Below are 25,959 nucleotides of genomic sequence, written 5' to 3' on the forward strand. Positions count from 1 at the left end.
AGAGAAAAAACATAGGTGGGGATGGTACTCACAAAATGATGTACTAATATAAATGTTCCTTGTTAGAGGATGGACTATGTTAGGAGCTAATAAAATACATTCAGTACATATCAGTCCCTGTTAGGAGACTTTGAATACCTGTTAGGAGATTCCAACCTTGTTAGGAGTTGGTATATACAATTACAAAATGTATGCAAGATGAGCCCACTGCGTAAACATGGAATTATATAATATAGTTCCTTGATTCAAAAGAGATAAATACAAAAACCTCTTTACTGTTGATATCTTCAATATTTGATCTTTCCTCTGTTGTTATTCACGTACCTCTAATCATAAATCAGAATTTGCATCACTATAATTCGCATATCACATATAACTTGCACATTACTTCACAAAATACAATCTTCCCTTCATACCCTTACATTTTATCAAAATTGCCCAATCAGCCTTCAAGGTTTCACACGCTTGGCAAAATACAAGATTAACTCTTGTCCTCTTTAAGTTTAACATCTAGGATGTCATTCCTAATTAGTTAAGTAATTATTTTGTAACCAAGATAATTCCTTAACCTGTAATTCACCATTTACTGTTATGCTTTGTTATGCTTTGTTCACTGTCTTTATTGGTGTTTATTCTATAACTCATTTTGTACTGTCCCTACAAACTTGTGCACTTACATATGTCATCCTGACATACTGTATTATTTGTCCTTAACTGCGCACATGCCAATAATTACTTTGTCATCCGTACATATCACAATTGTCCCTTTTATGCTAGATAACTATCTGATACTTTAGACAATTTTCCATATCTAATTGTATAAACTTCATCTGTACATAGTGTCTTCTTTACATAGGATATATGTTGTCATAAATGACAACTCCAACAATCTACCAACTTATCTTACTTAGCCATATTGCCAACAATCTTCCCCTTTGGCATTAATGGCAACATATGGGAAAATTGGCTAAGTCGCAAAATGTTGATCAAAAACTTTCTTCAAAATTGACCTTTGCAAAAACTTCAAAAACCTCAAAATTCAAAATTTGTGGATCATTACATTTAAAACCATCTTTTCTTATAACTCCTATTATAATATTGTATAATACTACTTCCCCTTACTACATACATCATATACTATATACAATTTTCCTTATACTTCTCCCCCTGTGACATCAATGACAAAGGTGTCAAAATTTATATACAAATCAAAAATTTGTTACCTCTTCTCAAGCTAAATTTGAGATTCTAGACAAACAATCTGCAAAATTTGTCTTTAGCAACTCAAAATCATTTTGCCAAGTATCTCTATTGCTTCCTTTGTGTTGAGTAGTGCACACAATCCATAGGAGGCTACTTCAATGCATTTAAATCTGTGTATGCAAACTTCTCATAGGATGCCTTAGCTGCAAGGTATTCTTCCAACTTCTTTTGCACATTTCTGGCCTTTGATATTAGATGTTCTGTGAATAGAGAGAACCATTTGATTACCCTTTCTTTCCTAAGTTCAATGATTTTGATGTCATCATGAACTTTAGATACTGCGGCCTCAAAATCTTCCATAATTGTGCTTGGCTGCTACAATGTTTATGTCAATATCTGAAGTTCATTCACCTTTGAACTGATTTCACCATTCATATCTTTTAGATAATTGTATCACATAACGCATTGTCCATACAACCTCTTTCCTTCTTCTAGACATCTTCTCAATTCTTTGATGCTAGCATCAAGGGTCTGCAAATCACTTCTCACATTGTTACACACAATGGCAAATAACTATGCATCATGATTGATTTGTGCTTGAGCTGCTGCGATGTCTGATGGACTAGTGTATTATTCATCAAAAAGTTTCACAAACGCTTTTGCTCTTATCTATACGTCCTACTTTGTCACTTTGGCTGTGACTGTCTTCTAAAGTTTCTCAACAAGCTTTTCCAAGGTCTTGTCAAGATTTCTAACATTTTTATGCTTCTCCAACAGTTTTCTTAGGGATGATATAAGTCCTTTCTGATCATCATCATCATCATCATTTGATGCAATGGATAGCGTTGTTATCATAGAAGACTTTCCTTTCTCTAGTGTAGGTAGCAGAATATCAACCTCATGCTGGAACTCAACTTTATCAAATTATGTTATAACATGCTTGAGCTGAGGTTGAAATGTTGATTCATGCATCACAACCTTCCAGTTGTGCTTTATTCTTTCATCTTTTTCTTTCTCTTCTTTTCTCCTCATTTCTTCTTCTCCTTCTTCTTCTTCTTCTTTCTTTTTCTTTTATTCTTCTTCCTTCTCCTTTTTCTTTTCATCTTCCTTCTTTTTCTTTTCCTCTTCTTCTTTCTTCTTTTTTTCCTCTGCTTCTTTTCTATTCCTTTCTATTTCTTTCTTATTTTTCTCTTCATCGTCCTTCCTTTTCTTGTCCTCTTCTTCTTTCTTCTTCTTTTCCTCATCTTCTTTCCTCTTCCTTTATTCTTCCTTCTTCCTTTTCTCCTCTTCCTTCTGCTCATTTTTTGTTTTCTCTTCTTCTTCACTCTTTCTTTTCTTCATCTACTTCTTCTTCAGAACTGGAGTACCCAGTGATATTGCCAACAATGCTTGTGTCATAATCCTTGAAAGGATCTTCCTTATCATCAATTGTTATCTATGACCTGTCCACTTGCATGGTATCAATACCAATCGTAATTTGCGGTGATGATCCTGACATCATAGTGTCTTTGGCTACCTCTGCTATTGATGTAGGTGCACATTTCTCTTCTTACATAGGGATTGCCCCCCCATAAATCCTTGCTTTGTTTAGCAACAATGGGTGTAGAGGTCATGAATTTAACTATTGCTTGCTTTGTTTCCTCGTTCACTTGCTCATAATTGCCACCCATCAAAAAAATAAACATCATCGATATTAGTCTCTCCATCAAGAGTAATAGATGCTATTCCTATGATGTGACAAGTTGCATTATTACCAACTCTAACAATTCTTCCATCGTGATTTCTGAATTTAACAAACTTATTCATATCTCAAGTCATATGATGTGAACATCCACTGTCTATAATCCAATCAGATTTATTTTCAACTTGTGAAACTAGGTTTTTTTCTTTTCTAATTTCAATTTCAGAATTCTCTTCTTTTATAGCCACAAATCCTAATTCATCATCACTTTCACTCTGAACTCTTTCCTCAGATTCATCATCTTCATTTGCATACAAACAATCTCTAGGTCTCTAGACTTGAAATTCCTTCTATACTTTTTCTCTCTTTTAGGACAATTAGATGCATAATGACCAAATTCATCACAAGTCCAACATTTGGAAATTTTCTTACCATCTAGTTCTCTTCTCACAAGCAGGGCTATTCCTTCAATTTTCCATTAGTGCTTGCATAGTCTCCATTAGTGCCTACACTTCTTGTAAAACAAGGATGAACACTCAATGCACTAAAAGTTGTTTCCACTCTGGTCAATTCTCTAGATTGCCTCAAACTTGATTCTGGTGCTTCCAATCTTCCAAGTGAAGTCTCCCTGGTGAACTTCTCGGTGCAAGGTATCAAAAGTTCAACCATTTGTGCTACTTGTTTGAATGGTGGTGTTAAAGTTTTCATAATCTTCCATACAATCTCATCTTCTCCTTTAGATCCTTCACAAGACTTAATTCTTGCAACAATCTTAGATATCCTACCAATATAGCTTCTCACATATGCATCTTCCATCATTTTAGCATCTTGAAACAAACATATCAAATTTTGTAATCTTACTCTTTTAGCATGCTTATCTCCTTCGAAAGTATTTTCCAAAGTCTTCCAAATTTTATGAGATGTTTCTAAAGATCTTGCCTGACTATACTCATTTCTAGGTAGAGCTGGTTGTAATGCTTCTCTGGCTCGCATATTGCACATAAACATATCTCTTTCAGCTTTACTACATTCTTCAAGCTTGCTTTCTTCAATAATTTTTTTGTCATTCTTTTTCAAAAGCCAATATCGTAGACCCATACATAGCAAATGAGTCTTCATCTTCTCCTTCCAACTGTCATAGTTAACTCCATCAAATTTAGGATTTTCTTTTCTGAAGTGACCTGCCTTTGATCTCCCAAAGCTGTTAAGCTCTCTCTTCAAGGATCTGATGCTCTGATACCAATTGTTAGAAAGTAAAGTCCACCAATATAACTAAGAGGGTGGGGGCGGGGAGGCAGGGTGGGGGGATGAATCAGTTATATAACAATTATAACAATTATCAACCTTATTAATTCTTAACCATGTGAGCAATATAATCAACAACCATGACAAGATACTCATACACAATAACACTTGAAATGTTAACTAGGGAAAACCCCGGTGGAGATGGTACCCACAAAATGATGTACTAATATAAATGTTCCTTGTTAGAGGATGGACTCTGTTAAGAGCGAATGAAATACATTAAGTACATATCAGTCCCTACTAAGAGACTTTGAATTCTTGTTAGGAATTGGTATATACAATTACAAAATGTGTCCAAGATGAGCCCACTTCCCAAACATGCAATTATACAATACAATTCCTTGATACAAAAGAGATGGATACAAAAACCTCTTTACAATTCATATCTTCAATATCTAATCTTTCCTTTGTTGTTCTTCACATACCTTTGATCATACACAGAATTCGCATCACTATAGTTCACATATCAATTCGCATATCACACACAACTTGCACATTACTTCACATAATACAATCTTTCCTTTATATCTTTACATTTTATCAAAACTGCCCAGTCAGCCTTCAAGCTTTCACACGCTTGGCAAAATATAAGATTAACTCTCACCCTCTTAGGGTTAACATCTCAGATGTCATCCCTAATTAGGTAAGTAATTATTTTGTAACTAAAATAATTCCTTAACTTGTAATTCACCATTTACAGTTATGCGTTGTTCTACCCTGTTCACTACCTTTACTGGTGTTTATTCTATAACTCCTTTCGTATTGTTTGTACATACTTGCACACTTATATACATCATCTTGACATACTGTACTATCTATCCTTAACTGCCCACGTGCCAATAATTACTTTGCCATACGTACATATCACAATCAGCCCTGTTTTGCTGAATAATTGTCTGATACTTTAGACAATTTTCCATGTCTAACTATATAAACTTCATTTGTACATAGTGCCTTCTTTACACATGATATATGTTGTCATAAATGACGACTCCAACAATCTACCAACTTATCTTAACCATATTGCCAATAATGTCCCTAATATAAATCCAAATAAACTATATTCTAAATACTAACCCTAATCCTAACCCCTAATCATAACTATAACCATAACCTTAATCATAATTTTATTTGTAATTGTTAACATAATAATAGTAATTGCCACTTTAATATTAATCTCACCTAGCCCCTAACTCTAACCCTATCCTACTCCTAACTGTAACTCTAATTGTAACCATTAACTTTATACTACTCCTTACTATAAATTGTTCAACCTACCATTGACCCTAGGTGAAATGCCAAGGTATCACACTAACCTTAATTCTAACCCTAACCCTAACCCTATCATTGGCCTTAAGACTAATCCTAATTACACCATTGATATTAACTGTTACCCTAACACTAACCTTAACCATAACCCTAACCCTAACCTTAACCGTTATAGTAGCACGTAATACTAACACTACCTGTAACACTAACCTTTACCCTTACATAATTATAGATTAAAACTCATATAATATCTTAACATTTCCTCTAACCTTAAGATTAACCTTAATCGTAAACCTACCACAAACATTAATCATAACCACACACACCCTTACGGCCATATAGTTAAATATTAAAAATCATAAAATGTCTTTCATGTTGTGCTACAACTGCTACTAGCTTATGTACACTTATATATAATATGCCGAGAGTAATCTTTCTTGAGGCGCCTATTTTCATATAATCCTAAACCTTAGGATTTGATGAAAATAGGCACCTCGAGAAGGATTACTCTCAGCACACACACGCATGCACACACACACACACACACGTGTATATATATATATTTATGTATATGTATACACGCCCGTGCGCACACACATATATCTTTAACCTAGTTATTTTCCAGTATACTGTAATCTTATTTTTCAAACATTAAATTCCTCTAATTATTGCAAATTTGTCTCCGATGGAATACTTAACAAATTTGGCCCAAATGTAGACTTAGCAATTGGAGAACTTTATTAAACAGACATTAATAATATTTATTTTAAGTCACTTTAATTAAATTAATCATAATAGAGTCATCCTTTTAGTATTTTATTAATTTGATCAACTTTAGAACAATTAGTTGAAGTAATCTATTTGTCAAACTTTTGGGGACAGTACAAAAAATCATGTCAATTTTTACTATGTTCATGCATCTAAAGCAGATTAAAGTCTTGTTCTCCACCAGTCCTCTTCTCTTGGCTCTATGGGGAGTTCCTTTTTTAGCATGGAACCTTTGTCTAACAGGATATTTTTATATTACAAAGCTTAATGCATGATAATTTTTTCAGGGTTTACCATAATAATTTTATGTTATTTTGCTTCTTATATTAGCAATCTACATTTAGTTTTGGCCATTTATTCACATCTCACTAACTACTGTGATTGCATATACTCTTGATTGAGTCTACTTGACTTATTTTGGCTATTTGTGGACATAATATTGCCATTCTTCCAGTGCAATTGTTCAAGTATTTCACCTATTGTTAAATATCTGATTCCAATACAAAAACTTAGAACATGAGAGCTGTTAAAAAGAGAATTTGTAAGAGGACGATACACAAATTGCTCACCTGAACACGTCATGGAATCCTCCAACTGCTTCACTTGTTGATATATGACACTTAAACAATTGAATGATTTCATTAGCTGAAACAGGATTTCCTTTAAGATCAGGATGAGAACCAATCAAGGACATACATGAAGAGCAATGAACCGCAAACCATTCTACCGTATTGGAAACACCATAAGGTCCCATCATGAATCCATTTCCATGATAAAAACTAAATGTGTTTGTCCTCTCGTGCTGAGGTTCTGAAGTAATTTTATTCTGTTCTGCTAATGCATTATCTGAATCATTACCACCACAACACTTGAGAAAGATCTTGCTTCCAGGTGCACCACAAATATTTTGAGAAGTTGACATCAATCTAGAATTGACCACACAACAAGTGCCCTTGCAATTTAATACAGGATCCACAAATGTTTCAAATCTAGAGGAATGTTCATCAATGGATCGCAAGGAAGGATCAACAATGCTTATTGATGCATTTGTATCCTTACAAGAGAGACTAGATATATCAGATGCTAGGATAGACACTTCATTTTTGTCATCATGCACCAAAGTTTCTGATTCCTCATTGTAACTGAAATTGGTGTTTTCTGGCTTTGCTTGCTCAAATAGCAAGTCTGAAACATCAATGTAGTTATTACTGTTCTTTTCTCTCTTTTCTAGCATACTTCCTTCTTTATCTCCAGCATCAAGAAAGGTGCCTTCTTTTTCCACAATGTTGTGACTTGAAATACTTTTCTGGTCACATATATGTTTTTTATAATTGACCAAATTTTCAGATTTCAAATTGCAGTTTAATGGGATGTCATGAACTGAACTATTTATCTCACTTTCAAATTTTTTACCTGATTGTTTCCGAGGCCCATCATTATTGGGTATAATTCTCATGCCATGTTCATTAATAGCATCTCTTATAATCTCATCCATTCTGACTGTAATGGAAGTGTTCCCTATGAAGCATATTCCTTTTGAAATACACGAGAATTTCTCAAAATTAGAAACTAACAACTGACTCACTCCCCCAAAGGAGCAGCAACATGTTCCAAACCAGTTATCTGCAACATCACGCCAATCAACAGATGGCAGTTCCTTGAAGGATCTGCAAAATAATAAAACCTTACAATGTCAATCAATTATAAATGACATTCAATAGTGTACACATAAGAATAAAAATGAAATATATCCTATAATCTCTGTATTTAGCTTTCTTTGTTGGAAGTCCCCACTGAACAGGTTGAACAAAATTTTCAATTTTAACCATTCAAGTAATCTAATCATATCATATGAAGATGGTATGCAAAAAAGTTCCATCACAAGACAAACATAACCCAACTGCACCAAATAGAGGGAGTTAAGAACCAACCATAAAGAGCCTTGAATATCTTCTCAGACAATAACTTTACAAAATAGCAGCACGTGTTTGAAAACCCTGTCACCCAAATACCCAGGAACTCAAATTCGGACCAGATAAGGAACGGGCTTTGATTGCAAGTCGACAAGTTGGACATTGCAATGTTTGCAAGTCTGTGATGTCTAAGAGTGTAGAGGAAGGGCTGGTATTAAGTCTCGAGGATTATCGAGATATACGGGAGAAGGAACCAGATATTACTTTTGAAAGCTACCAATTTAATACCATAAATAGTATTTGGGTATTGAACTCCATAAATGAAATACCATGAATATTTCCAAATAGTAATTCGGTATTGAACTTCATTGTTTTGTTACTACGTTTTTGGCGAAGAAGACGCTATAATTCTTGGCATGCACACACCCGTAGACCAGATCCAACACTTGTCATATCAAAAAAGATATTGTATGACTTAGTGGTAAATGTTGCAAACAAGGAAAACATAATTATCTCAGTTACAAATGTAAGGACTGGGGGTTGCGTTTTACAGATCGAGCCCGCTACTTAGATGCGACAATGACATGTTTCTATATGTGATATATATAAACAATGTATTATCAATACTAAACTCAAAGCGTTGGAGTCATGACAAATATAGCCAAGGAGGAGTACTGAAGCAGTGGTGCACATAGGCATGATACATGGATGTGATCTATATGCCCATTGAACTTCTATTATTATTCATTTTCAATATTGAATTATCTGGTCTCAATTTGAGTTCCTGGGAACATGTTTAAGTGCCTTGAGTTTTGGAAAACTAGAAAAATATTATTTAAAAATGATCAAGGGCATTACATACCTGCGAACATCATCTTCCTGTAGAAATCTTTCAATTTCAAATGGCTACTCAAGTTATTGTCTAAAGCTTCTACCATTTTAATAATTGATGATCTATATTCAATATTGGTGATTCATTTGGTATTGTTACTGAATGATGATATCGATTAATCTTGAGGGAATATTATCAGTTTTTGATATTAATAGGTTGAGCACATTGGTAGCGCAACTATAGTAAAGAGTAAAATTTTAATATTGTGAAATAGTCCTTGCTATTCATATATTTGACATAACCTACAAGAAACCATGTTGACATAACAACGACATCAAACTGGGAAAAAATTAAAGCTTTGCTCAAATTCCAAATAGAAGTTGTGCTACTTTTCAGGGCATATTGATTTTGATGTCCCCGGATATAGAGATTTCATCAAGAATTTGATACAATCTGGGTGTTCTGACAAGCCAATAGTATTCAGTAGAATGAAGATTTAATTCATATTGAGGTTGTCCCATCTAGCATGACTTCTCTGGAGTGAGTCATTGTGTTGTAATAACCCTCACCTGGCTATGACTAGGACAACTCCCATCTTTCCAATATTTCACACAAATCAGATGGTTTGGTATTTTGTCAAACATTTGGTAAAGAAAACCCCCAACAGTGTAATTGGAAATGCAAATATATTTTAATGTTCTTTGACCTAATAGAAATGTATGTTCTACTTGTGTTTACTTCCCTTTTGCTTTTGAAGAATAGCAATAATAGAGGAAATAAAACAATGCCAATGGATAACAAACAATTTTTAATTCTGCCAATTTATTTGGTGGAAAGTAAATACAGTGCTGAAATGGGCTTATTCCAAATTCAAATTACATTCAAAGAACCTGTTCATAGTTGATGTTATATTCAAAAGCTTGACCAGACTCAGCGTACAGCTTCAGAACTGAACAAGCTGACGATAGTCTCCTTCAAAATCTACACAAGGCTCCCAGCTATGTCCCACGGCTTCACACAGACTTCCAAAACAATTTGCAGGTCATGCTAACAACAGTATCTGTAAATGAATTACAGGCCCTCGATAAAGCTCCATCAGACCCAACAGCAAATCGCAGGGCTGATGGTAAGTATGTGGGCCTAGAAATAGTGATGCAGGCTCCTGTTAAACAATCCCAGACCAGCGTAGAGTGGGTGCAGGCCTCCCAGGCTGTAACACTGCTCAAGAAACTACCAATTTGCAGCCTTAAAATGAAACGGAAGCCCTTCAGCATGCACAATGACTCATCGAAATTAATTACAGGTCTTCCAATTGCAGCAATCAATGAATTCTCTTCCAAATCAAACAAATACCTTAGCATAAAACAGCTTCGCAGACACAGTGTAAGACAGTAGAGAAGCTTCAACCAATGTAGCATATAATAATCACTATACTTCAGCAGTGATTCAAAATAATTCTTAAGAACTAGTTCACAATACCTCAGCAGTGAATTACCAAGCAACTTAGAACAAAATCTCAGATTTGAACCTACAATACTTCAGATGTAGATCCAATGGAAAAAGTCAAAATCCAAACCCTTATACTTCCACAAGGGCATGAAAAACTGACCTTCATAAAAAGCCACAAAGGCAACAAAAGCCAATAAATTATCCAAGCATACTTTTCTCAACAAATGGGCTTGTATTTATAACCTCCAGATGCCCTTTTTGTTGCCAAAATGTAACTTCAATCAAGAAACTTCACCACACAAAATTAATTAGAAGCTTCCATTGGATTCTTTCACTTGACTTTGCTTAACTAATTAATAAATGGTTCTTTTCAATGATAACTCAACACTCAAGTTAAATTATAACTTTATAATTAGCCATTTAATAATTTAACTAAAAATATAATAACTCTCAAAATACTCATCATTTAAATAAGCCGTTTGAAATAGGAGTCATACCTATTATTTCTCCATGTGACCAAATGCACTTTCCAAAAATAGAAAGGATCCATCTCAATCAACAACTCACTTACCACAAATAGTAAGTACACAAAACTAAGCCCAAATGAAGACCAACCTGTAGCTTACTGAATTGTGGAGAAGATAGGACCCTCCCAAGCCAAGCCACTACCTCAGAAGATCCTCTATCCACAATAATTATCCTACAAGGATCGCAATAATAGACTAATCCCTGAAACTCCAATGCTGGCAAAAATGGGGATATTACACTTTGAGATTGATCCATTCCACAGAGGTAGTCACAAGCAATACTTACAGAAGTAGTTCTACATATCACCAAACCAATCTCAGAAACGAGATTAGGTTGATTGTATTAAAGACAATGTAAAGTAGTCTATGTATTCATCAAAATGATGTCAATCCGGTAAGACTATTAAATAAAGTCTTTTGGTTACTAGTGCAGCATGAACCCTTCTATCAAGGAAGAAACCATTCCTTGCATTCACAATGATTATGGCTTGTGGAGAACAAATTTGATATGTGGCAAATGACACAAGCTAGAAGAAAACAGTGTTATCCATGAATATTATGTAAGATATTGATGGATGCTTTTATATCATTTTGGTTTGTCTCATGTTAGACTACATTTATTAGCCATAAACTTATTCAACGTTGGTTGTTCATTTTGACATGTCACTAACACTATTCACAAGAGTGATGAGATGGATAAGAATGGAGATATTTTTTCTTGTCAGGTAGATTTGTGTTACATATGTGCTGGTTAATTTGGAAAAACAAATGAGCCTTCTCTTTTGTTGTTGATGTCAATACCATTTAGGATGGCATGTCTCTTATGTCATTCTAACAGTAACCGATTTGAGATTTGCAATTGTTATCGAATCTGTTTGAACTAGTCGCGGAAGATTAGCGATCGAAAGGAACCAATATGACATCCTCTGGCATTTGGCAATATGAACTGTGATGACAATCATTTAATGTTTTCTCTAAGATTTGATTTGTACTTTTAATTATTCCTTAAATCACCACTCTCACAATTTAATGGGCACCTCTACTAATCCAATCTGTTGATCAACAGTTCATAAAAGTATAGATACTGAAACCTATCAAGCATTGACATCTCAATGATATCAACATTTATAGATTCTAAACTCATTCATTCATATCTACGACTCTGAAATACAATAATTATATAAAGAAGATGGTCATTATAGAAGTACTCCTAAAACATGACCATGATAGTGGGCCTTGTTGCTACATTAAATGATACTGGTGAAACAAACAGTTTCAAATAAATGGTGTTGTGGTGACTCCAAAGATGCTGAAAGATGCAAGATGGATTAGGAACGTGACTACTAAACTTATATTCAAAAGCCAGACATTATCGCAGGTGTGAGTAGAAATCCAATGGAGACTGTTTTGTATTTATCTATTATGTTCAGTACTTATATCACTGTTGGTAGCAATTGGAATAAAAATTCACCTGGTCATCTAGTTGTCTAGTTTGTTAACGGTCATCTGGAAGTCGACTCAAATAACTGTTGTATAGGGCTATGAAAATTCAGTCCAATCCTGGGAAAGTGTCAAAGCACTCCAAACTATCTATTGTCCGGAGGGTGTTATCATTTGAATATAAGAGGGTGGACCAAGAAGCATAAAAGATTACATTCAAGGAAGGGGTATCTTGATAATTGCTACTATGAGACTAAATCGGTAGCTAGGTGCACTTCTTCATAAGAGGGAGTTTAACACTCCATTAGAGGCAACCTTTGACAAAGAGGTTAGAAGATTAATATCAAAGGGAGTTTGATATTCCATTAGAGGATTCAGTGACTACAGGAGGTCAAAAGGTTGATATCAGGTTTAAAGGGAGTCTGACACCTCATCAAAAGCAACCTTGGACAAGTAGGTCAAAAGGTTGATATTTGTTCCAAAAAGAGCACGCTTTATGAATGCCTCTCTAAGAAGAAGTTAAAGAGGAATTTCTCGTGTGGAATTGTCAACAATTAGAATGCATTCTTTTCTGTAAGGGAGAAGTTTGAGGTGAAAGCTTTTATTACCAACTAACATGGTTCATGTTGGATATCATGTGTAGGAAACCATGACAACATCACGTGAGAGAATTCGTGGTGAATTTCTTTGCACTTGTTATATGAATATCTTTGTGAGGTGGTGATCTCTCAACAACACTTGTACACTGTTACCTTCATTGTGAGGTGACGATCTCACAATGATGGTTAATTCTCTAAAATCACTCATGGTGGATAACTTATGTGGTGTAGCCAACAACATGCCATAATGGTAGATATCTTAAATCTATTATGAAGAATAGTACATATGGTGGCATTCAAGGGAGTAATGGTAGACATCTTAAATTCCTTTATGGTGTATAGCACATGTGGTGGTGGTATTCAACGACATGACATAAAGGTAATTCTCTAAAATCCATTATGGTGGGTCACTCGTGTGGTGGTACCTGACAACATGCCATAATGGTAGATATCCTAAATCCATTATGGAGAATAGTACATATGGCATTATTCAAGGACATAATGGTAGATATCCTAAAATCTTTTATGGTGGATAACAAATGTGGTGGTATCTGACGACATGCCATAAAGGTAGATCTCTAAAATCCATTATAGTAGGTAGCACATGTGATAGTACCCAATGATATGCCATAATGGTAGATAACGACTCTGATATTATCTGACAACATGCCATAAAGGTAAAAAAATTCTAATATTCATTATGGTGGGTAACTTATGTGGTGGTACCCAACAACATGTCATAATGGTAGATATCCTAAACCCATTATCAAGAATAGTACATATCGTGGTATTCAAGGACATAATGGTAGATATCTTAAAATCCTTTATGGTGGATAGCATATGATGGTATCTGATGGCATGCCATATAAATAGTTCTCTAAAATCCATTATGGTGAGTAGCGCATGTGATGGTACCCGATGACATGCCATAATGGTAGATATCTTAAAGTCCTTTATGGTGAATAACACACGTGATGTTATCCAACAACATGATGCCATAAAGGTTTAAAAAAATTAATCCACTATGGTGAATATCGCAAAAATGTGATATCAAATAACATTCCATGTGCTACATACATAATATCACATAAGGTGATATCCAAGAACATAATATTTATTGTGATAGTAAATCATAATGATACATTCATCATGAATCTGCCTTACATGAAAGCCTCCCTAGCTAAAGAGGGAGTGTTGAAATTTAGCTTCTAGAAACTTACATATTCAACTCCAGAGAATATCTCAGTTAATAAATAAATTTTAAATAATTCAGCACATAATTAAATTACTAATTATATTAATTATTTAACTATTTATATCATGTGTAAATCACATTAATTATATACATTTAAGTGATATCCACTATATCAATTAACATTAATCAAATAAGTTTATTATGTCTTATTTATATGTACTTATAATTAAATTATTTAAGATAGCGTCAGCAGGACAAACTACAAGTTATCAAGGACTCCTCCCTTGCTAAGAGGGAGTGTTGATAATATCGTAGATATGGTCGGATTACTTTAGACCGACATAGAGGTCATGATTATATAACTATTGTATTAACAATAATTATATATGAAATTGAGAATATAATTATTATAGTAAATTAATAATATAATTATATAGTAATTATAATTATAAATATACCACAATGAAAAGTGGTGTCCTTTGGCTATGGGGCACCACCAACATATATGTAGGAGGATTGAATCTTCCTCCCAATAAAAATGGAAATATACATACAATGAGATCTTTAGCATAGCCAACTTTGTATCAATCATTGTCTATATCATGTAATATTGGAAATGGTAATGTCCCTGATTTAGCAAGTTCCAGGAGCATGGGCATGTCAGTTCATCATTGCAATTCTCATGAGCTCATCATTGTGATTCTCGTGAGCTGACAGTTGGATTTGAGGGTGTTAGGTGGGAATCTTACTATTTATAGCATAGTTCCAAAAATCGCCATGAAATTGCTGAAATCGCCGAAATCGCGATAAGATTCATGGCTCCCGATTTTTTTGGAATCGGAAATCGCTGGTGGCGATTTTTTCTTGTGAATCGCCTGAATCGCCAAAATCAGCGATTCATGGCAAAAATCGCCAAAATCGCCATCGTGAATCTCCAGAAATCGGCCGCGGCAGCAAGGATAGAAAGTTCAATTTTTTTAAAAAAACATATGTTTTATTTGCTTTCTAAGTTGACTTTCCTCTTTGTTATAACCCTAAAGAGCCTTCTATTTGCTTAGTATGAGTAGAAGAGAGGAAGAGTGAGAGAGAAGAAGAGAAAAGAGAATCCATAGGTTTCCAACCGGCAAGAAGGAAGAGCACCAAAGAGATCAGAAGTCCATTTGGGGAGGTCATAAATTGCATTGGGAGCATTAAGGAGTCAATATCGACACTCCTCAACTCATTTGCAAAAGGTAAGTGTTGGTTTTTTTTTTGCATGTTAATGTAGTATGCATTTTTTGTTAAATTTTTTTAGTGTTCATTTGCAAATCTTGAATGTTTTTTATTTTTACTAAATTGCAAACTAGGGTTTGTTGTTTTGTAGTTTTTGTTTATTAGTTGCAAACTTTGATTTTTTACATGAATTTTTTTATTGCAGCAGCCCTTTGCTTTCATTTTCCAATTTCCACAATGGGTAAAAAAGATGAATGCTGGAAATATAATGAAGAGTTTCCTGGGAGAACCAAATATCAAACAAAATGTATATTTTGCAAAGAAAAAATAAATTCGGGAGGTATCTATAGATTGAAATACCACATTGCTGGCATACCTGGCCATGATGTCACAGTTTGCACTCAACAAACCGCTGAGGCAAAATGCTCTTGTTTAGTGGCATTAGAAAAAATTGAACAAGACAAGTTGACTAAGAAAATGCAACTTGAAGGGTTAAGAGGTATTGGCTCCCGTGCTCCCACATCCGCAACCGCATCTACATCTGCAAGTGCATCTGCATCAGCTTCCGCATCTGTAGGTTGTGTTGGAGAGGGTTCTTCTAGGCCTCCTTTTCATCGTAGTGCTAGTGCTCATGTGAGTGTTAGTGGTAGTCGGTCTCATACTGAGACAGAGTCCAACACCAACCTATTGCGGCCTAGAGTGCGGAAAAGCAGAATGGATAGTTACTTTGTGCCCCGCACTACTCCTGGCTCCCAACCCACACTTGAGGGCATGGGTTTGAACAAGGAGATTCATGATGCTGCCAGAAAAGAGATTTGCAAATTCTGGTACTTTTGCAACATTCCATTTATTGCAGCCAGGTAATTGATTCTTTTTTCTTTGTTATCTTCAAAGTTAAAGTTAAAAGTAAAAGTAAAACTTTAATTATATCTACTTGTTTTATGATTTTAGTTTTTGACATCTAAATTTCTAATCAATATCATTATCTATTTGTGACAGGACTCCTTATTGGCAGAACATGATAGATGCTGTTACCATTTGTGGTCTGGGGTTTAAAGCCCCAACTGAGGCTGAGGTGAGTGGATACCTCCTGGAGGAAATGGTTGAGGATATGAGGCATGAGCTTGAGGACAACCGAAAGGAGTGGATCGAAAAGGGTTGCACCATCATGACTGATGGTTGGACAAATAGGAGGGGAAGAACACTCCTCAATTTTCTTGTATCCTGTGGAGGTGATTGATCATTCTACTTTCCTACATACATAATTTTGAATCGTGATTGACTATTTCAAATTTTGATTGTTGATTGCTAATAGTAATTATAATTCGTTGTTTTGTTACTTGTAGGATATACCATGTTCCTCAAATCCATTGATGCTTCTGCTCATGTAAAAAACGTCACATACTTATGTGAGGTTATTGAGGAAGTTATAGCAGAGGTGGGGGAACAACATGTGGTGCAAGTGGTGACGGATAATGCAGCAAGTTATGTTGCTGCAGGTAAACTTTTAACTTTTTAAGTTTTGAAATAAATTTATTTGAATTTTGAACTTTTTCTAATTCTAACTTAGAATTTCTAAGTTTCCTAAGTTCTAACATGTTTGAAATTTGAATTTCTAATTATCTTAAAATTGTTGTAGGCAAACTTTTGATGGAGAGGCACCCCACCATATTTTGGTCCCCTTGTGCAGCACACTGCCTTGACCTCATGTTGGAGGAAATTGGCAAACTTGAGTGGGTCAAGTCATGTGTGGAAAGGGCAAAAAACATATGCAAGTTTATTTATAATCATTCATTTGTCCTTAGCACAATGAGGAAGTACACAGGAGACAAAGAGTTAGCTCGTCCAGGGATCACGAGGTTTGCCTCGAATTTCATCACCTTGCAGTCCTTGTTGACATCAAGGGATGATTTGAGGAGCATGTTTGTCGGGCGGGAGTGGATTTCATCTTCCTATGCTACGACCACTGCAGGGATAGATGTGGTGGATTGCATATTTGATGATGATGGTTTTTGGAAACCTGCTAGAGAAATCCTTAAGGTAATTTTATTGCAATTTAACATTTAATATTTTACAGTTTACTATGCTAATTGTTTAATGATTTAGTTTTACCTTAAGTTATATTATTGAATTATTCTATGTTTAAGTTTTGACTCAAATTTTTGTTTTACTTTATATGTAGGCCACTGAGCCTCTTGTATCTCTCCTACGAACTGCTGATGGGGAGAAGCCCTCTATGGGCTACATATATGAGGGCATGGATAGGGCCAAGGAGGCCATTAGAGCTCAGTATGCAGGAGTGCAGGAGAAGTATGCCCCTATTTGGGATATCATTGATAGGAGATGGCAGAATGAGCTCCACAGACCCATCCATGCAGCAGCTTACTTTTTGAATTCGGCATTTCGTTTTCGTCTTGACTTCAAGGCGGATGAGGAGGTTCTCACCGGCTTATATACAGTGATCCAGAGGTTGAGTACTGATGAGGATAGCAGTGCTGCAATTATTGAGCTTGATAAGTTCAATAATAAAGAAGGGCCACTTTTCTCTAGCAGGGTAGCCATAGATGCTCGGGAAACAATACAGCTAGGTAAAAATTAAATAATATATTCAATGTTCATGAATCTAGATTCTAAACTTAAAGTTGATTATGTAATTTTAGAGTTAACTTGTAATTTGTAATTTGTAAATGAGACTAATTATTTTTATTTTCCCTTATTTCAGATAGATGGTGGCAAATGTTTGGGGCCACAACCCCAAAACTTCAAAAAATTGCCATTCGTATTCTGAGTCAGCCAAGCAGCGCTTCTGGATGTGAGCGCAGTTGGTCCATGTTCGAGCACATCCACTCGAAGAGGAGAAACAGGTTGACAGTGCAGAGGTTGAATGATCTTGTCTTTGTTCATTACAACCTCCGTCTTAGGATCAGACAGATTTTGGGCACTGACTCCTCTCCGATCATTCTGGAGGAGATTGATCCAGAATCAGAGTGGCTCACAGAGGTTGTAGATCCAGTCTTCACTGAGGAAGACCGTGCGTGGATTGACCAGGTGGATATAGAGGCTGAGGCAGCTAGAGCACGTTCTTCAGGCATTGGTAGACGCACACGTGCACGCACAGACACAGGCCCTAGCGACATTCGTGAGCCCATCTTATATGCGGGAGATATGGCTCGACAGTCCTCTAGGACCTACATTAGACGCCTTGCTACTAGGCAGACTGGATACTCAGAGGCTGAGGCTGAGGCTGTAGCCGAGCTTGAGGATGATGTTGAGGATGATGATGACTATGAGCCTGAGGCTTGAGCTGGAGCCTTGTTTTTATATTTTGTTTACAAATATTGATACTGAATCATTGATAGACATATGTTTCAAACTTTCATGGATCTTCATCTTAGATTCTTACATAAATTTATGATTTGATGTCTTATGGATCATCTTACATACATTCTATGATTTAAATCATTATGATCATTTGATTTCTATTTACTTCAGCTAGCCTACAATTTACATTTTAGCTAACATAGTTACGTATGTGATGGATTTTATGTTCCATGTTTATGTATGTTAAGTTTTAACTTCTATTTGATGATGTTATAGTGTGCTTAAGTTATATTCAATAAAGGGTGCATGAAATAAGTTTTAAATTGTTAAAATCTTTAAATTTAAAGGGTTTTTTCAAATTTGCCGATTCATCGCCGATTCATTGCCGATTCACGATTCGATTCGGCCTTGCCGATTCCGATCCGATTCCGATTCACGTTTCTTTCATTTATAGTAATTCACATGAGGGGGATTTCCATTTTTGGCAATTCAATGGTAACACCTTAAGTCCACACTTCAGTGTTCTACTGAACCTTGACAATTTGATGCAACTTGCAAGTTATTTATTAACTTAATAAATGAGGTTATAAGTTACTTGTTCTAAATTGATGGCATGTATGAAGACTTGTAAGTGAAAGGTGTAACCAAGAAGCTACATTGTGTTTGGTGTGTAGGAGAAGTTTTGGCCTTCTAAACTGTTACAAAATGCGCACTGCAAGAAGGATTGAACATCTCAATATATGCATCTTGTTTATGAAATTTGGTGAGTTTCCCCAAGGATTTGATATTGTTGTTGAAATTAATGATTTCTGCAACTCTCGTTGCACTTTGAATTGGTTATTTGATTTATACCAATGAATTGTGGTTGTTAGTCTGATTACTGGTATGCAATCAATCTGAGGTTTTTTACAGTCACATTTGGGCCAAAGAATAATTAATTACTGCTGTAAATTGGAGGAACAAGGCGGATACCATAGGGTATCGAAGAGCTGCAACTAAGGAAGACATTTACAACATCTGAAGCACAAATTAGGAGGCTGAAATCAGGATATCAGAGGCAGAGTGGAAACCCCAGTAGCTGTGTTTAATACTACAGATTGGCATCATGTTTGACTGGGCTGCAATAACAATTACAAGTGATGTTTTGCACTAAGGAAGACAGTGTTTGGCTTGGAGACAAGTAGCAAAGCTGCGTTCACAAATCTGGGTGTGTAATTACACAATTTTTCACCCATAGCTTCCAACATTGAGCAGCCATATTGCCAGGCTCTTCAATTACAATAAATTCTTGCAATTAGTTGAATTGTATATACTTGCTCAATGAATGATAGCAAATAAATTGGTATTTTAATTGCTCAATGAATCTGAATATTTCTTTGCATTTCAAGTAAAACTCAAAACCAAAAAAAATAAGATATTCAAAAACTAAAACTAAAAAGGAAGAATTCTTCAGCATAGATTCAGAGTGAGCCAGCAGGGCTCATAACAAATATTTGGCTGAAATTTAGAGGTCATCTATGTTCCTCCAAGCTTCCAATATCACAGGAAGATAGGATGGAAATAAAGTTCTATCACAAGCCCAACATAACCAACTGCACCAGATGGAGTTTAGCTCCAATCACAGACAACCTTAAAAGTTTTCTCAGAAAATAACTCTACAAAATAGCAGTAAATTTCTGAAAACCTGTCTTGCCAATTTTGTATCAATCTATGTCTTTATCATGTAATATCTGGTTGAAATTTTAAGGTCGTCTGTGTTCAACCAAGCTTCCACGACAAGGATGACAGGATTCAGGTAGACATGTTTCCGATAGGACAAGGGTTGCAAGGCATTCTCGAAGGGATGGCAATAAAAAAGTTGGGGGGGGGGGGGGTCAGTGGCGTGGTGTGTTGGGAGATAAAGATGTAGAAATTTCCAAACATTCGTGTAAAAAGGCATTTTCCATATTCATTGTATTGTTCCATATTATGAAACAATGAAGCAGAGTTAAAAACTCATGAATGACATACAAATAAAAAAAAATCAATGTATAATCATTGAGTTTTCATTACCAATGTGCATCTCAAAATAAAAAGGCTGAAAGACCAGAACTTCAAAATGACAAAATGTAGACAAGACGATCTCCTGATACCTCTGCCTCATCTTTCCCTGAATCAAAGTCAAACTTTTAATCTAAGTCGCTATCAATAAATTCAAATTAAAATAATAATAAAATTTTAAAAATAACGGTAATGGGCCGAAGCCTAGATTAATTATTATTATTTGTTGTAATTAATTATTTTTATGTGTTAAGCTCGAGTAGACTCAAACCCACCACCTCTAACATGAGAGATTCACAAGTTACCATTGTGTTGTAGGTTCTTGCCTAATAAAATGAAAAATATTGAAAAACTTTAAAATATTAATTAAATCTAACCTATATGATTAAATATTAATAAAAATTTATAAATATATAATAAGTAAAAGGAAACATAACTATCAAGTTCATGTAGGATTTATCTGAAATAGTTGTGTACCTAGCAGAAGACAGGATCGCATACAAAAAAAAAAACTTGTTTCATCTTCCATATCAATTTTCATCCTTATAATTTATGCACAACAGAATAAAGAATAAAGTCGGTCCTCTTACAAAGCATTCAAGACCAATTAACGGGAATTTGAACGGAACTCTGGTAATTCGGATGAAACCTTGATAATTCGATCAGAACTCTAGTATTTCGTTATAAACAGGTTTTGCAGAAACAAAATTTGTTTTCACTTCACAGCAAAGGTTCCCATAGAAAAAATCAATCCTGTAAACCCTAACAAAATACGCACTTGTTTCCCTGATTTAATGAGATTCCGCCATTAACAAAATTATATCACAACCTCTACGATTTTATTATTCTTTTCTTGTAAACAATTTACGCCTTCATTCATCAGCTTTCGATGCGAGTTTGGGTCGATCTACCAGCAAAAAATCAGCAATTTCTTAGCGTAAAGGCTGCAAATTCTTAGGGTTTTACCAGAAATTTATCGGCAAAGTTTGGGTTATAATTCAGTGTAGCGCTGGGATTCCTGAGCAGCGATCATGACAGGATTTAATTTCATACATTTGATACGCTTTGAAGTTTAATTGTATTGCGGAAAGGTTTTCTTCATTCAAGTAATTAGCCATGAAGTTCAAGAGGAGAAGGGGAATGGAAGCTGACAAGAATCTCAATCACAAGATCATCAATAATACATCGAGTGCCACTAGTCAAAATTGTCTAGAGAAATACGCAAAGAAGAGAGGGGTTTGGTCAGTGATCAATCCAAATGGGTAAATTAGCACGGTTCAAAGATTTTCGAACCAAAACACCTTGGTTGTGAATAAGGAAAGCTATCGATCTAATATCATTTTTCCTATTGATAGCCTTGACAATTAATTTCAGTTTTTTTATCATACAAAATATGCTTCCTACAACAAATAGCCTCTATATTCCCAGCAGACAAGTCCCGCTGATAAACCTTATGCGAATTCCCCCAAAACCCTTGAAGCACATCTTTGTAAGCCCGAATCCTCAAAGTTCAAACCCTCACTTAACCTTCAAAAACATATATTCCCCCATATCGTAGGAATATTTTGCCCAATTCTCCCTCTCAATACCCCAGTCAACTTCAAAAGATGGCTCAATCCAATATTAAAGCTAAAGAAGAGATATTGATCATCAGTAATCCAGACAATGAAGAGTGGTGGCATGAATGCAAGAATCTCAGAGTTTTTGCACTATGGAACGGAGCAAAACAAGATATGATCAATCTACTTAATTGGCTCCAGGATTTCTATCAAAACTAGGTAAGTATATCTCACCATTCTAAAAGAGATACGTTCATTCAGTGTAGGAATGAAAATGTCAAAAAAAGATTTTCTCTTTACCTTTGTTTGCTATTTTAATGGTTATACTGTTAGATTCTTAGAATGGATACAAAATAAAGGAAGAATTGTTAAACTTTTCCATTCCAACTTGGGTTTCAATTCATTCACTCCCACTGGAACTTTTGCATATAGAGATTCTCAGGAATATAGGTTCATCAATGGGGAACCTAATAGGAATAGATGATTCATACAAATACTGTAATAACATTAAATTTTTGATTAACTGTGAGATTAATATTACGGAATTCCAAACTATTAAGGTAATAACCAACAGATCTATCTATAACTTAAATCCTCATAGATTTGAAGGCAAAATCTCTGAAATAATCAGATTAAATAATGAAAGAAAGATCACATTTAAATCTATGCAACCAACCTCTGAGCAGACATCTTCCCTATGATGTGTATAAGGAATAGAAAATAATTTCAGGGGACGTACAGTCATTTTATAGCAAGGAAAATAGTTGCAGAGTTGGAAGTCGGTAAAACAAGTAAAGAAAAAACAACAATCATAACCAAAACCACAAGTATCATAGACAAATCAGAAAGAAACTACAGAAAATCTAAAAGAAATGGAAGAAAATGAAGCGCGAAAAGAAATGGAAGAAAAGAAAGTCTTTAATATCAAATAATAGTAAAGAAATGATTGATCTATCAGATATAAAACAAAATAAAGGTACTAATCCACAACGAGGAAATGAATCAACCTATGAAGATCAAAGTAATAAAGGTATCAACAGAAGAGATGGAGTAAAAACAGAACTTAAGAAAGCTTATATTAGGATGCAAAAGATAGCAAATAGATATAAAAGGAATAAAAAGAAACAAAATAAAGCTCAAACAGAAAAGGTTACAGAAGAAATGGGTTGGAAAGAAAAAGCATCAAGGAAAGAACCCAAGTCCTAGGAAAAAAATATTTTGGATAACTTTACCAACACTCTTGAAGAAATTGAAAATGAAAGTCTCTTCTCTATTGCATCGCCTAAGAGTAGTAAGGATAAACACACAAAAGAAGTATTAGAGACCCCGTTGCTACAGAAAGCAAAGTCTATAAAGGAAATCATAGAAGCCAAGAAAGAGGTAGTCAAGAAGAGTACCAAATTTTGGTAGACACCAAATACAACACAAGAATCTCCAAATAATAATCTCAGTGGGCACATTGTAAGAAAGAATGATCAATGTAAGATAAAAGGAATATCAATACAAGATTTTCATGACTTCTTGAATAATGAGCTGTCAGAGAATGACAATCTAGAAATGTCAATGTTAGATGAAGCTCAGAAAGAAAACTTGGAAAGATTAACAGATGAATTGATACAAGTTTTTAACCACGATAATATTGATAAAAGCAGTGATGTACAACAACAAGAACTAATTTAGCGAGTTTTGAAACTAGGAGGAGATAAATACACTTTTGAAGATTTAAGAAGAGATTTGTTAATCATTGATGATGAAAATAAGAATAGTAAAGCAAAACAATCAATCGAAGATAGAATACGCTCAGGACAAGGAGATGTTATAGATGTGGGCAAAAAAGGGAATACACCAGATTTAGCAGTTAATATGAGTACAGATGATCAAATAAATCTTGCCAATCAGATAATGATAGAATTAGAAAACGAAGAGATAGATATGAAAGAAGGTAAGCAATCAAAAAGTATAGCAAATGCACAAGAGAACATAGAACATTTAGGTATTCTGATGAATGAAGAGGGATAAGCACCCCTAAATATGGCACTCAGAAAGCTAAGAAAGGAAGGAAGTCCAAAGAACTAAGAGAAGCAGATGGGCAGGCAAAAGAACAGCAAAAGATAAGTCAGTTAGTTAAACCTCAGAAGGGAAGAACCTTCCGCTAGCAGTATGAAGATCACTACTTGGAATGCTAGGGGCTTAAATGCACCTAGCAAGAAACATTTACTAAAACATAATTTAAAACAATTTGATTATGAAATTATAATGTTACAAGAAACAAAACTAAATAAGGAAGAAGGAATTAAGCTAGGAAAGAAATTAGGTAGCTAGAACATCAACTTACATGAATCTAGAGGAGCATCGGGGGGATTAAGAATGATTTGGAATCCTAAGAAAGTAAATATAAATATGATAAATTCAAACAATTCATGGATGAGCAGCAGAATTAAAAGCATAAAGACTAACTTATAGTTAATTCTAATAAACATCAATGGCCTAATCCATAACAGAGATAAAAAACTGTTATGGGAAGAAATAAGTCTATTTATAAAAAAATCACAGCAATGAACTTATTATAATAGGTGGAGATTTCAATACTATCATGAATATAGATGAAAAATTTGGAGGTATCCAGCAAATTCCCCAAGCATCTTTGAAAATTATAAAATGGATAGACCTTAGTTGATATCCCTATTAATAATGGTTAGTACACTTGCAATAATAGAAGGAATGGTTTCTCATATATTGCTGAGAAATTGGACAAGTTCTTCCTCAAAGGAGAACTTAGAGGAATAGATTTTGATATTCAAGCCTCAATCCTTCCCATAGTAGGATCGGATCACTATCCGGTCAGGATTGATTTTACTGAACCCCATAAACCTACCATAAACCCTTTTAAATGCAAAAAATGTGGTTGTTAGACAAAAAATTTATGGATCTCATTAGAGAATGGTGGAATCAAGGCAATTTTAAAAGTTCCAAAATGTATATATTTGTATCTAAGATGAAAATGCTTAAAGAAAATATACTGAAGTGGAACAAAGAACATTTCAACAATATATTTGAAGAAAAACTAGACATAGAAGAAAGTTTGAAGAAATTAAATATAGAAGTATAGAAGGTATGAACAATGAAAACTTCTTTCTAGAAAAAGAACTTGCTAAACAAGAAAACATTCTAGTGAAAGAACAAGTTTTTTGGAGACAAAAATCAAGAGAGAAATTGCTAGAAGAGGGAGATCGTAACACAAAAAAATTTCATAATAGCATGCTAATCAACAGAGTTGAAAGCAAAATTAATAAAATTAAAAATACTTTAGGCACTATCATTGAGAATCCTGATAGTATAACAAAGATTTTAGTAGATCATTTTAAGAATTTATTAAATAATTTTGCAAGTTTGAACATGATAGCTCAAGCAAAAATGTTGGAAACTATACCAAAAGTGATCTCTATAGAAGATAATAAAGCATTAAGCTCACCCATATCTTTGGAAGAAGTCAGATCAGTGTTATTCTAACAAAAGTGTTGGGATATTATCGGAACTGATCTTTGGAAAGCCATTGAGGCATCAAGAAATGGTGGATCATTATTATCAAAAATTAATTATACCTTTCTTACATTGATACCCAAAAAAATTGATCTCGAAAACCCAA

At 34.6% G+C, this 25,959-nt stretch overlaps 2 protein-coding genes across 2 annotated transcripts in view; one reads left to right on the plus strand and one right to left on the minus strand.

The window, feature by feature from the left end:
• Positions 1 to 25,959, minus strand: part of LOC149560438 (HECT-like ubiquitin-conjugating enzyme (E2)-binding protein) — a 148,318-nt gene that overhangs the window by 21,044 nt on the left and 101,315 nt on the right. Inside the window, exon 3 of the mRNA XM_089824682.1 lies at positions 6,796 to 7,893. Coding sequence (XP_089680808.1) covers positions 6,796 to 7,893 — 1,098 coding nt within the window. The remainder of the gene's footprint in view (positions 1 to 6,795; positions 7,894 to 25,959) is intronic.
• LOC149560439 (uncharacterized) lies at positions 16,459 to 18,879 on the plus strand. Its single transcript, XM_089824149.1, has 4 exons — positions 16,459 to 16,892; positions 17,033 to 17,433; positions 17,576 to 17,981; positions 18,116 to 18,879. Exons 1-4 carry the CDS (start codon positions 16,748 to 16,750, stop codon positions 18,694 to 18,696), a joined length of 1,533 nt encoding a protein of 510 aa, XP_089680275.1. The 5' UTR covers positions 16,459 to 16,747; the 3' UTR covers positions 18,697 to 18,879.

Source organism: Cupressus sempervirens, chromosome 4, assembly GCF_028749045.1.
Source record: "Cupressus sempervirens isolate cs-2001-9-10 chromosome 4, ASM2874904v1, whole genome shotgun sequence".
In the NCBI taxonomy this organism is placed as follows: Eukaryota; Viridiplantae; Streptophyta; class Pinopsida; order Cupressales; family Cupressaceae; genus Cupressus; species Cupressus sempervirens.